The 13,773-nt window shown below is 47.5% G+C and overlaps 1 protein-coding gene across 2 annotated transcripts in view; it reads left to right on the top strand.

Annotated features, from left to right (window-relative positions):
* Positions 1-13,773, top strand: part of LOC138972135 (G patch domain-containing protein 1-like) — a 34,279-nt gene that overhangs the window by 13,965 nt on the left and 6,541 nt on the right. For both annotated transcript variants that reach the window (XM_070344912.1, XM_070344911.1), the window contains exons 9-14: positions 700-963; positions 2,474-2,815; positions 3,176-3,354; positions 7,151-7,278; positions 7,698-7,834; positions 8,600-8,730. In XM_070344912.1, the coding sequence (XP_070201013.1) occupies positions 700-963; positions 2,474-2,815; positions 3,176-3,354; positions 7,151-7,278; positions 7,698-7,834; positions 8,600-8,730 (1,181 nt within the window). The remainder of the gene's footprint in view (positions 1-699; positions 964-2,473; positions 2,816-3,175; positions 3,355-7,150; positions 7,279-7,697; positions 7,835-8,599; positions 8,731-13,773) is intronic.

The raw sequence follows: 13,773 nt of genomic DNA, 5'->3' as shown, positions 1-13,773 counted from the left end.
GTTTTTGGCTCACGTAAGTGTAGCCTATGCGATGCTAACTTTTGTCTGTCTGTGCGTGCGTGCGTGCGTGCGTGCGTGCGTATGTATGTATGTATGTCTGTGGTAGAAACTTTAACATTTGAAGACGTCACAACATTTGAAGACGTCACATTATGACGTAAGAGGGTTAGACGTCACGCGAAGGAATTACTGAAAGTCTCGGTCATTGTTATTTTGCCGAGCGGGCCGAGACTAGTTTTTTCTTCGAAATCGGCCATTCAGATCTAGATCTAGTGTCTCGCTTTCTTGCACAGTGTCACCTATGCCGCTTACTGTGTGTGTGTGTGTGTGTGTATGTGTGACGAAGTGATTGAGTTTGTGTTACTGTTTGTCGATTTCTTACGTGAGCCTTGAAGGCTTCGCCTCTTGTTTGTAGCTTGTTTTCTTCTTTCTTGTATTTTATGTTTTTGTTGTCTTTCTATCACCTTTCAGAATAGAATAAAAGATGATTGTTATCAAACAATTGGTATCAAACAGGTTCTTACTGGTACTGATTATTAGAATTGCATTCCACAACTTTCTTTCATTACAAATATTGCATGAGTTTCTCCTGTATGGCAGGAAAACCTTGTTTCTCGTCAGACAAGTGACATGTTAGTTCTTGTAGTTTGTTTCTCTTAATCTTCTTTACTAAGACTTGTTTTAAACGTTTTCACACAGCCAAACCCAAGGTTCCTGTGAGCTATGTCGGCAAGCTGTTGGAGGGATTCACTCTGTCGGACAAACCGCTACCCAAGAAGAAAGTCTTTCATCCCCCCACCCTGCCCTCCACCTTCCGCTCCTTCCACACGTTCAAGAAGACAGCAGAACAGTTGGCGCAGGAGGCAGTGGGGGAAATGCCGGCAGCCTTAGGGCAGCGACCTGGTCAACAGAAACTAAATGCCGTGGAGAGAGGGATGATGCTAGATGAAACTCCTATTGCAGGTTGGTTGTCTGTGTGTGCAGGCATGAGCAAGATCGGTCGCCCACTCGCCACAGGCGACCAGAAATGAGTGTGGGCGAGTAGAAAGTCTTATAATGATCGCCCACTTGGCGAGTGTAAATTTTGGGTCTGTGGTATTATCATTTTCCGAGCGACGATTGTCTGTTGTGAAGCACGTTGTCGTCTACGATTGCTAAAATTAGATGTGATCGGAGCTCCAGTTCCAGCTGATCGGGAAATTCTCTTTAGTGACCATGAACCAATTAGAATGACCGTATGATTTCAGGGTTATCAGGACTTTTCGTTGACGCGATTTTAACCAATCAGAATTGTCGACGCACCACGTGTGTCTCAGAAGCCTTGGCAGATCTGAAGCTGTAAACATGTAGAAATACTTGGACAACTGCCAGCCTCCCCCCCCCAAGAAAAAAAAGCCAAACCAGAGGGAACGGAGTCCCAGAGATTGACAAAAGTATGACTCCGGACAGAGGAAGCGTTCCTTCCAGGCAGACTATACAAAATCTGACTGGTGAGCAGAGAGACTGGCTAAACTATGATCGGGGAAAAAACGTCATGTTGTGTACTGCTTGCGAAAAGCATGCCGCATCTGAGAAGGAGAGAAAGGGGCCATACGTGCACACGAAACATCAAAGTCTCACCAACAAAACACCAACAAATGGGTAAATTCAAACAAAAAGGTCGAAGACACCGAGGGGGGACACGCTATGCACCAGCTAACGCAAGACCAGCGTGCTCGTGTCGCACAACTGATGCGATCTGTACAGGCGCTTGCAAAGACCTGCTCGCCTTTCACCACGTTTGAATGGATGGAATCGTTTTGTTTTTTGGAAACTCATTTTTGTGGGCGAGTGAATTTGTTTGTGGACTAGTCAATTTTGAATTTCCCTAGCCCACAAGGCGGGTGAAAATTCTGGAACTTGCTCATGCCTGGTGTGTGTGTGTGTGTGTGTGCGTGCGTGCTTGTCTGTATTCGCATATGTACACGTGTCTGTACCTATGCTTATATCTGCATGCATATGTGTTTGTGTGTGCAAAAGCGTGTAAAACCTGATTGAAAGCAGGACGCAAGCACAAAATCAGCTTCTGCAGGTATCTCTCTGCTGAAAAGAAATTATCAGGAAACTTTAGTAATTTCTAACAAAGAAAAATTAATGTGTACAGTTGGTTGTACACATCATTTGAGTTTGGCGCATGGGTTTGTTTCAAGACCACCAATCATATGCACACACACAACAATCTCTTTAAAGGGAAGCACAGAAAAAAAAGGTCTTAAAAGAGAGAATCGTAAACAAACGAGGCAGAGCGCTATTTTAAGATCTGAGAAACAAACAGACGTATGCGCTCTCAATGCATACCACAAGTGCAAAAGAGTACGTGAGAGTATTGCGGAACCAATCTCACTGCACCTGAGAATAACAAGCATTGAAAAGAACACGTGACCTTTATCATCCTTTAAAGAGAGGTTTTATTTTATTTGCTGCTGTGTTTCAGCTTCGGTCTTCGATCTCATCCCTAAAAGCGACAAACAGAAGCTGGAAGCTGTGAAAGAAGCAGCCAAAATGGCGGCATCTCGATTCCAGTCTGCTGGCACAACAGTGGAAAACAACAACGTCGGCATGACAGACACAACACCAGCTGTCATCGACCCATCACCGGCACCTGAGGCCAACAAAGCAGCAGGGGCAGGGCAGAAAGATGTCAAGCAGAGCGCAGACCGGCCAGGATTGGCACCGCTGTTTTCTGGCAGCGTCGGGGTCCAGCCTTTCCGCACAGACCCAGCCAAGCAGGAGCGCTTTGACCGATACCTGGCCTTGGTCAAACAGGGCGTGAAAGGTGAGCATTATGCAAGTAGACAGGCTTGCAACTTTTCCTGAGTGTTTTTAAAATTCTGGTGAGAGAGTTTGGTTTGGAGGAGAGTGGACAGAGGTAAAGAGCAAGAGCAGACGAGAGAATGGGAGGGTTTAGAAGCTGTAGGCAGGGATGGTAAAATCTCAAAAATTTAACTTTCGTCTTGAGCGAGTAACTTCAAGAAAGGCACTATCCCACCAGATATTTCACTTGCCGGCTACATATTAGCCACACACAAAATCATTACACAGTGATAGCATGAATGACTGTCATTTATTTATACAAACAAAATAGCGGTGATACGAGCGGGTTGGTGCATAACTGAACTTTTGCTTGTACTTCCAGAAGCGTACGAGGAGGTAGCAGCCAGTCACCTGACTGAGTGGGAGCAACAGCGAGAACGCGAAGAGTTCACCAAAGCGGGCAAGATTTACCGCCCTCTGGCTAACATGATGGCTTCTCGCTTCACTCGCGGCGCTTTCATCGACGACGCGGACCAACCGGCTGGGTCGTTGGAGGTTGGGGTGAGGCGAGGTTGTGAGACAGACAGTGTGGAATGTTGTGGGAAAGGGAGGAAGGGTCTACACAGCAGTGGTGACTCACTCAGAGCCATACACTGATAAGTACAGGCAAATCCAGCTAACTCACAAACGGTTAAGTCAAAAATTCGCTTAGCACACAAAGAAATTCTGGTCCGGAATTATCCCTCTTTATCTATGTGTACAAAGTACCCTGAGCTCGAAATGGGATTTCTCTTACGTAAGTCGAAAGACGGATAGCACACAACAGAAAGTCAGTCCCAAAGACAAAGTTTACTCTATATTTACTACAGCAACTCGAAACACGAAACTTGGCGTCTCACACTAGCGCATTGCAGACCTGTTTACCCTCCCGGATTGTCCGGAATTATTACGGATTTGGGGTCTAAATTCCGGTATTACGGAATACTACCGAAAATTCCGGAAATTCCGGTCGAGAGAACCTTTTTTGTGCGTGAAAATTCGAAGTCGAAATTGTGGTAGTCACCAGGACTGTGATTTCAAGGCTGACCGAAACAGCCTTTTCTGCGCATGTGCACAGCAAAGTATTTGTCGGATTCCGCGGATTTGAGATCGACATTGGTCCGAAGGGTAATATAGGGCCGATCTCTGTGGGGACGAAATGCCAACCACAAAAGAAAAAGTTGTACAGAAATATCGGCAAAACTATTAAGTCAAGTGGCGGTGTCTGGTGAAGTTTAAGAAGAGCGAACCACATTCATTTTGGTGATCAACTTGAGATCAGTGCAACAACAAAGCTAGTCAATTACGAGTCACGACGTCGCGGCACGTGTCCTGAGGTTAGACGCAGCATTAGTTTTAACAAAATGCAGTACACAAATGAACATGGAAACAAACAAAAACACGAAATTATGTTTGGCAAAACATGAGCCTGCTTCGCATCGAGTTTATTTGACCTAGGTCTCTACTTCCACAGAATCTCTCAGACCTGCGAACCGATCTCTCACTACGGTCAGTCGCGCCAGAGACATAGATGTAGGTCTATGGTCGCGCTCATCAGTTACTTGGCTGTTGCCGAAATTCAAGTCTTTCTGAGTCTAAAACTGATCTCCATTAATATTTCTCCAATATAGCAAAGATCACAGTTCTTTGAATCGAAAAACTTACAACAAAATGTTTAAATGAAATAAACGAATCGGTCCTCTAAAATTAAAGGTAGCTTCTGGAGAGAGTTATTATGACTGGTTTTAATGCAGGATGTCTGATGTGACAGAATGTAAGTTGGTTTTGTTCACATGCATCTTCAAGTGACTGTAAATAGTCCTAGGGCGGAGGGGTGGGGGTGGGGGGATGTTACAGGGGTTCCGGACCCCCTCTCCCCCCCTTGCTGTCAAAAAAGCAAAACAAAAATTCAGTCTGTGGGAAAAAGAAACTAAAGACATTTTCTGTCTGTGAAATTGTTGTTGTTGTCGGGAGCAGATATCAATGAAGATAAATTGCCATTATTTAATACTGACTTTAAAAGAAATAATGAGTGGCTGCTGACTCCAATTTATCATGTTTAAAATCAAGGATAAGCTACAAATTGTTAATAAAATAGCTAAAATTCTTCGGCCAGACCCCCCCCAACCCCTGGACCCCAGGTTGTACCCCCCCCCCCCCCCCCCCCTCTAGCTCTCTTGCTCCGCCCCTTAATACTGTGGTGTGTTTCTTTTAGATAAAGTAAACTTGTCTTAGTTAACTTGCATATTATATATCAGGTGTCGTGTGTTTGTGTGTGTGTGTCATCGAGCTTCTGTGTGTGTAGTACAATACTGTTAAACATGGTTATCAATGTTGTACTTGTTTTGCATGGTAGCGCGCGAATAAACGTGTCGTTTAATCGTTTTCGAGCTGGTTTATGGTTGATAAAAAAGATTACTCAAAGATGCCTCAAATTACGGAAAAGTACCAGCTGCATTCCTGATTTTCATTTGGGGGGGTAAACAGGTCTGGCATTGTGTAACCTTATTCCCTTCTTCTCTACACGGACGCCACACCGACTGGTCAGTCGGCACGCAATAAAGTATGAACTGAAGTTAGGAGGGGGCGAGGAGTAAGGAGGGGGCGAGGAGTAAGGAGAATTATCCAACTCCAAGAAAACATTCTGAAAAAGGTGGGGAAGTGGTGACAAGGCAGTGAACGCACTCACCATGCACTGACATCATACGAAAGCAGCCACACAAACACAGCACAGAGGCAGAGGCAGGTGTGCAGATGCTTTGTGAGAATAAGCGTTGAAAACCAGTTTGAATTAAAAAAAAAACCAGCAGATAGAGCCGCATGTCATAATCATTCTTCTTGTCTGGTTGACTGCATGCCGATCTTGTGGCAGTGACTTTTCACTCTTCAGTCGGACTGTACACAAACCGCTCTCACTCTCCCTCACTGACTACCAAACCCTACAACTGATCTTTGGAAATTGTTTGGAAGAGTACACCTCTCTATTTCTCTCCAATGCTCTTCCTGCTGACTTCAGTGACACCGGACACCCCACTGAGTTTAGCCAGCTACCCCCCACCCCCCCCCCCCCTCTCTCTCTCTCTCTCTCCCCAGCCATGTACTGTTTGGTGCTGTGGCCAGAGAGGTGTCACCGGCTAATTGAGGCCAGCTGCACTGTTCACTCAGAGCAAAACTAGTTGACTGTGTCTAACTTTTGACAAAGTAACACAACTGAAGGGTTCACAGATTAGGTAACCGACTCACTGGTCAAGGCTGCAGGGAAACAAGAGTATCTTGTCAATGAAAGAGGTTACACACAGATACGCGATGCTGAGAACGGTGGCCGATTTTTCACTCTCTTTCTCGGAGGGCCTTCATCATTGCAGGGACTGCTGTAAAGAAATGCTTGCTCAGAAACTAACTCTTTTTGCATTGAAACATGCACCAGAACTGGTGGACACCATCGACAATGTCAAACATGAAATCGAAGCAGTTTGCTTGAGGAAACGGTCGTCAGCAACTCAAACTTCTCTGTTTTCTTTTTTTAAGAAAATCTGAGGTGACTTTCTTTGTGGCCCCGCCCCCTCCCTCTGTAAGGACCCCCCTCCATAAGGACCGATTTTTGTCAACATTTTCAAGGTCGCTAGAGAGGGGTTCCACTGTACTATGACCAAGTCGAAATTTCGGATAGGACACAATAACAATTCGGTCCCTTCAATTTCGTCTTATCCGGATTTGCCTGTACCATCTTCCAGTGTAGCGCAGAAGCATTTGGGTAAAGCAAGCAAGCTTAACAGTGTACTGGCTGCAGCTGTTGGTAACCTCTGCCTTGACTATTTTTAACTCGCACTAAAATGCAGGCCAGGAACAGCCGTGAGGGATAGTACAACCTTATTTGCTTGCGATTGACACCATCAAATTCTGCTATCCGAAAACTTCTATACCACTCAAACGAATGTAAAAAAAAATTCACAATGTATGTTAATAACTTTGTATGTCAGCACAGCTAAAATCAGCAACAACATTGTACCTCTTTTTTGATGGAACAACTACAAATAAACAAGGTTTCAAGGACTGTGGTTTGAGGTTATGTTTGCATTTGGCACTTTAGGTGAGAAATACAGAACACTGACAACATTAAAAGAAACGTCCTTTACGCAGAAAATGTACATGAATTAGCTTTTTGGTTCACTTTTTGTGTCCTGAAGAAACCTAAGTTGAACATTTTGACATTGTACTTGTGCTGTCCCTATCTTGATGAGTACAGAACTCTTTTGTTTTTTAAACAATAATCCAAGTGAAGTAGAAAAACTAGAATGTTATGTGTGTGTGTGTATAGGCGGAGAAGAGTGAGGAGGCGAAGGCGGCAGATATGAAGATGTACGGCCGCCTGACGAGGGAGGACATGGAATGGCATCCTCACAACCTGCTGTGCAAGCGCTTCAATGTCCCCAACCCTTACCCCGAGTATGCAACTTTCTTTTCTCTTCATTTTACTTTGTTTCCTGTCTTAGTGAATTCAATTCAAGAACAACGTTCACTTGTGCTGCCATTTGTGTTAAGATGTCATCTAGCATTTCAACATCATACCGCATTCAAACAATTGACAGTGTTTCCACCCTTTCGAAGTTAAGCTCATTGTTCATTTGCGCTTTTCTTTGTAACAAGATGTAGTTAACGTTGCAGTAGCTTTAAAAGAATGTTTTATAAATTAATTGATGTACACTGTTGCAAAATGTGCAATTAACTGTGCACTTCTTGGTCTATTTGCTTTTTATGCAAACATTAATCATTTTGACTTTTTAAATTGATACGTGAATTCCACTTAATCCTATATTGTATGCATATATATATAACTTTGAACCCGTGTTTGCTGTGTACAACAGGTCAGACATGGTGGGGGTGCCAGGCCTGAAGAGGGACAAGTTCTCTGTCTTCACCTTTCTCAGCGTCCCCCCCACACAAACCTCTGAACATCAGACCAGCACCAAGCAAGACGCGCATCACGCTCAGGAAACAACCAGTGAGTAGGGCTTTTTTCCCACATGTTCCGGATTGGGGATTTTAGCTTGGATTTTTGTTGCACATGTCATATGCATTTAGAGGGCGGGGATGTAGCTCAGTCGGTAGCGCGCTGGATTTGTATCCAGTTGGCCGCTGTCAGCGTGAGTTCGTCCCCACGTTCGGCGAGAGATTTATTTCTCAGAGTCAACTGTGTGTGCAGACTCTTCTCGGTGTCCGAACACCCCTGTGTGTACACGCAAGCACAAGACCAAGTGCGCACGAAAAAGATCCTGTAATCCATGTCAGAGTTCGGTGGGTTATAGAAACACGAAAATACCCAGCATGCTTCCTCCGAAAGCGGCGTATGGCTGCCTAAATGGCGGGGTAAAAACGGTCATACACGTAAAAGCCTTGGGAGTTTCAGCCCATGAACGAACAAACATATGCATTTAGAGGATGTATGTCCATATGTTTTTTGGGTTTAAACAGTGATAGATGAATAGAATTTTTGACTTTGTAGTCATTTTTAAAGGAAATGAGTCGCAATGGAAATTCATGAAAAGGGAGGATTGGAAACAAGGATTGGGAAGGAGTGCATTGCTGAATCTTGCTGTTATGAAAAATAAAGCAAGGGGAGATAGTTTAAAGTCTGGACTGACTTGGCAAACACTTGGTAAGTTTATTGATGTGAAATAGGAATTACAGTTGTTGCATCTTTCAGAAATCCCCATAAGTCCTTGCATACCAAGTGACGTTGTACAGATGTGCTGTCGTGTGTTTGCAGGTTCGCTGACCAGAGAACTGAATGCATCCAAGAGGAGGAAGGGGGCCCTGTCTATTTTTAGCGTGCTGGAGGATGATAAAGCTGGTGTCAAACCTCTGCCAGCTTTGACCCGTGCAAAACTCACTGATGAGGTGAGTCCCTGCCACTCGGATGCAGAGCTCTTTTGTTGTATGGAATTGTATTGCTGGTTTATTTATGGCATGCGTTGTTTTGAAAATGCTCAATTTGTTGTGCTGTGTTTGTGTGTATGTGTGTGCTCATGTGGTCTAAGTGTGATTTGCAAAGAATTTACTATCGATACTTTGACAGTAGTGACTAGAACTGAAACGGAGCAATTCAAAGTTATCACTTTTTTTTGCACCGCACAGTTTTACTTGACACATTTTATTTTTTTTTTTACATTTCTTTCCTTCAATCAATTACAGTATACGATGTCCAATCATATGTTTAATCTTTATGTATCTTCGCGCAATATCATTATGTAATTGTGAGTCAGGCCTAAAGGCACATTAAATTACATATTCTTACTCCGAATCACATAATAGCATTGACGCAGTCGATATGCTAAGGTGTCTGAAAACGCTATCCCGTCTATAGTATGAGGGAAGCAACCCAAACAAAAAAGTAGCAAACTTACCACCTAGGGTTACCTCCCGTAGCGTGCATTACGTCACAGCTACTGTACCCACACGTGATATCCTCATTCGACTACTTTCAGCCAGAGAGAGTTTAAGGGCAAGGGTCCTGGCAAGCCTTAATCCTCTGCTTCTTGTTCTTCTGTTAAGAACCCTGTTGTAGTCGTATCAGACCATAAGACTACTGCCGTCTTTTACGTTCCGATGTCGGCTCCAGAGGAGACCCCTTCAGGCTCTCAGGCGTCCGTATCTGCCTCTAGGGCTTTTGCGTTTACTCCTTTGCCTGCACCAGAGTCTAATGCTCTGGTGTCCTCTTTGATTTCTTTTTTGATTTCAGAGTTACGTACCCTTGTCAGAGACGAAATGGTGTGTTCAGACACTGTTGCCAGCGCTGGGGTAGGCGACCAGCGGTCGCTGGCTTCTTTGCTTCCGGCGTCGGCTGATTCCGGACGTTTTTCCCCGGGTCTTCGCCTCTACCGTCCGGTTCCGGTGTTTGTGAGGGTCATGGACTTCACTCACTGGGACTTACCTCTCTCCTTGGCCGGCACTCGGCGGCTTCCGCTTGCGGTGGTACGCCTGAGCATGTCCCTTTCGGGATGCGGCCTGTTCAAGGTATGTGCTCGCAGCAGCCGTTTTCGGCAGCTGCACTTCCGGTTCTCGGAAGTAGTGCCTCGTCGGAATGCGGACAGACCATGGTCCCATCCGGCTTGAGCTGCGCTATACGTAAGCAGTCGTCCTCGACAGCTTCTCTTCCGGTTCCGGAAGTAGTGCCTCGTTGGAAAGTGGACAGACCATGGTCCCATCCAGCTCGAGCTGCGCTATACGTAAGCAGTCGTCTGCGACAGCTTCTCTTCCGGCTCCTGCCGGAAGTGTCAGTTCACCGGTGTGCGGGCAGCCCATGGCCCCTTCCGGTTCGAGCTTTGCCCTTACTCAGCAGCCGTTTCCGGTAGCTGCGCTTCCGTCCTTGACGGGAAGTGTTGGTCAGGCCGGAAGTTCTCAGGATGCTGTCACTTCCGGTTCCGGCCTAGGGCATGCCTTCGGGTTTCCGGGCTTCAGCCCACAGGCGGCTCAGCACCAGCTATGGTATAGCTCTGCTGCTGCTTCCTCACTTCCGGCTCCTCCCGGTTTTTCCGGTTCGGTTCCTGCTGCTTCCGTTGGGTTGCCGGTGAACTTTGGACACCGTTTGCCCTATGGGCATACGGGCTTTGTGCCTGTGTTGGGACAGCAGCAGCCACACATTTCGGTGGTGGCCGCTAGCTCCTCTCGACCACTGACTTCGGCGTTTGATGCATCTCAACTTCCTCTCAGTCAGGACACGAGTGCCATCTCTTGCCAACAGGAAAAAATGTTAGTTCATCGGTGTGCGGGCAGCCCATGGCCCCTTCCGGTTTGAGCTTTGCCCTTACTCAGCAGCCGTTTCCGGCAGCTTCACTTCCGTCCTTGACGGGAAGTGTTGGTCAGGCTGGAAGTTTTCAGGATACTGTCACTTCCGGTTCCGGCCAAGGGCATGCCTTCGGGTTTCCGGGCCTCAGCCCACAGGCGGCTCAGCACCAGCTATGGCATAGCTCTGCTGATGCTTCCTCACTTCCGGCTCCTCCCGGATTTTCCGGTTCGGTTCCCGCTGCTTCCATTGGGTTGCCGGTGAACTTTGGACACGGTTTGCCCTCTGGGCATACAGGCTTTGTGCCTACGTTGGGACAGCAGCATCCACACACTTCGGTGGTGGCTGCTAGCTCCTCTCGACCACTGTCTTCGGCGTTTGATGCATCTCAACTTCCTCTCAGTCAGGACACGAGTGCCATCGCTTGCCAACAGGAAGTGTTAGTTCATCGGTGTGGGCAGCCCATGGCCCCTTCCGGTTTGAGGTTTGCCCTTTCACAGCAGCCGGTTCCGGCAGCTTCGCTTCCGGCCTTGGCAGGAAGTGTAGGTCAAGCGGGTAGTGCACAGGTTACTGTCACTTCCGGTTCCGGCCTAGGGTCTACCTTCGGGTTCCGGGCTTCAGCTCGCACGTGGCTCAGCACCAGCTTTGGCATAGCGCTGCTGGGGCTGCCGCGCTTCCGGCTCCTCCCGGATTTTCCGGTTCAGTTCCCGCTGCTTCCGTTTGGTCGCCGGTGAATTTCGAACAAGGCTTGCCCTAAGGGCATACAGGCTTCATGCCTCTGTTGGGACAGCAGCATCCACACACTTCGGTGGTGGCCGCTAGCTCCTCTCACCCACTTTCCTTGGTTTTTGATTCCTCTCACCTTCCTCTCAGTTAGGGAATGAGTGCAATCGATTGCCAACAGGAAGGACTTCAGGCTTCCGGCCCCCTCTCTCAGCGTCTTTGTCGGGTTCTTTTGGCTTTGAGCCATCCCCTTCGATTGCGCTTCGGACTCCAGGTCCGTTGATGATGAGCAGACGCTCGTGGGGGCTCCGGCCAGCTTCAGGGTTGTGCTTGAAGCTGCCGCGAAAGTCACTTCACGCTATTTTCCGGAAAGAGCTTCGTTTTCGGCCACGCCTTTGGCGTCCGGTCCGTCGGCGATGGCTGATTTCCGGTTGGCAAAAGAGGAAACAGCTACTTCCGGTTTGAAGAATCACCTTCAGTAGCTTTTCAACTTTCTCGCCTCTTCGCCAAGCCCCCTCCTTCCGGCAGCGGATTGCCTCCGGTGTCGGTTCCGTTGCTGGTTCCTCATGGTTCAGCTACGGAGCTGGCATGGGAATACCTTGCCGCTCCTGCGCAGGCTTCCTCCTTCGTGCCCTTAGCGGCTCAGAGGAAGTTGCCTTGGCCAAGGTCGTCTCGGAACCTTCTGTTGTCCTTTGCCCTTCCGCGTGCGCCGTTACCGGTCACGCCGGAACTTCTTTCGCTTCTTATGAAGCCGTTGAGGAAGGATTCTGTTCTGCCGCTCTATGAGCAGACTCTCCTATCCTCTGAGGAAGTGGGCTGACAACTTTTGGAACTCAGTTCCATTTCCGAGACTCTCCTGCGGGCGCGTTCTCGCGCTCTGACAGATTCCTTGGCGCCCTTTACTCTTAGTAAAGAGCAGGACGCGGAGGACGTGTACACACTCCTCTCCACACTTACAAGGGTGAACGAGGAACAGATGAGGCTGTCCTCTCTGCGCTATTTCCATGCAGTCTCGTGCAGAAGGGACTTGTTTCTTGCCCACTCCCAGTTTTCTGAGGAGTCGACAAGGAACACCCTCAGATCGTCATCCTTGGTGGCAACCTGGCCTCTTATGCCAGAAGCAGGGGATTGAGACCAACAGAGAACAGCAGTTCTCTTCTTTTGAGCTTCAAAATCTGAAAGCAGCAAAAGCAGGCCGCTCCTAAGCAGGCTATACCTAAGCGGACTCGGCCCAAGCAGCCTAAGTCCTCAGCTCAGGTGTGACAGGAGAGATTGTTTCTTTCACAGCCGTCATAGGTACGCTGGGTTTTTGGAACAACAGCTGGCCTTAGGGCTTCGGGGTTTTTAGCCTCGGCTGGAGCAACAGCCATTTCATCCGTTGGCGGTGGTGGTTGTTGCTTTTCTTGTGCTTGTGGCTTCGGACTTCGACATTCTTTCTTTCTCCCAGCGTATGGGTGCTGAGAGGTCGATTTCCGTTTGAAGTGGGGTTTCTGCCTTTGGGCTTCCCCGTTTTCTCTTTGCCACGAGCTTCTGGACTTGGTCCTGGTTTGTCTTTCGCCGAGTCTGACTCTGTCTTTCTCTAGCGATCAGACGCGTTCTGGTGTTTCGTCCAAACTTAAGGTTCACTTGAGTTGGCCTCGGAAGTAACATTCAGATTTTCCTGAGGGTGCATTGTCTGGGCAATGCATGTTTGAGAAGTCATTCTTGGCTTGTCATTTTTTCTCAGGTTTTTTGGCTACTCCTCCCCTTTTTGGCAGAGGTCTAGCTAATGTTACTGTTTTCTCGGTGCTGGCCTCTAGGCCAGCATCTTGTTTGGCGGCCGAAACTTTTGTTCTTACGGTACCTTGTACTTTGAGTACTTTGGTACAATGGCCGGCCTACGGGCAGCAAGGCTCTCAGCCTTAGCCTGTGCTATAGTCTCCTGCCCGTCGTGTTGCGACTTTGGCATTTTGGTTCTTGTGACTTCGGATTTCGTCTCTTCCTCTTCTCCCTCATGCTTGCACGAGGTGAGTTGGGGACGATTTCTGCTGGGTTGGGTTTCCGGTCTGGTCACCCTTTTATCACTTGCAACTGTGACTATTACGTTTTCCCCTGAGAACTCTTGTCTCGGGGGTCTTATGGCTGGTTCGCTTCACGGTTTTCCGTTTTTCTTACCAGCCTCGTTTTTTTTTCTGTTTTGGGGTTTTTTGATTCATTTTCAATTACCTACAAGCAGTCTGCTCTGCGAACACTCTGGCTTTTGTCATTTTGTTTCCGGTCACCGGTCACTTTAGGATTTGGCCACTGAGGTTTTCCGCATTTCCGGTGCTTACGCACTATCATAGGTCGCTTCGTCCTCATTTTACCCCTCTCTCTGCTTTCGCAGGGATGGGTAGAGGACGACTGGTGACCGTCTCCCTTGAGTTTTGCTCATTGAGTTGGACTCTGGTACTTGG

The sequence above is a fragment of the Littorina saxatilis genome, linkage group LG1 (genome assembly GCF_037325665.1).
Source record: "Littorina saxatilis isolate snail1 linkage group LG1, US_GU_Lsax_2.0, whole genome shotgun sequence".
In the NCBI taxonomy this organism is placed as follows: Eukaryota; Metazoa; Mollusca; class Gastropoda; order Littorinimorpha; family Littorinidae; genus Littorina; species Littorina saxatilis.
This window is presented reverse-complemented; position numbering and strand designations above follow the sequence as displayed.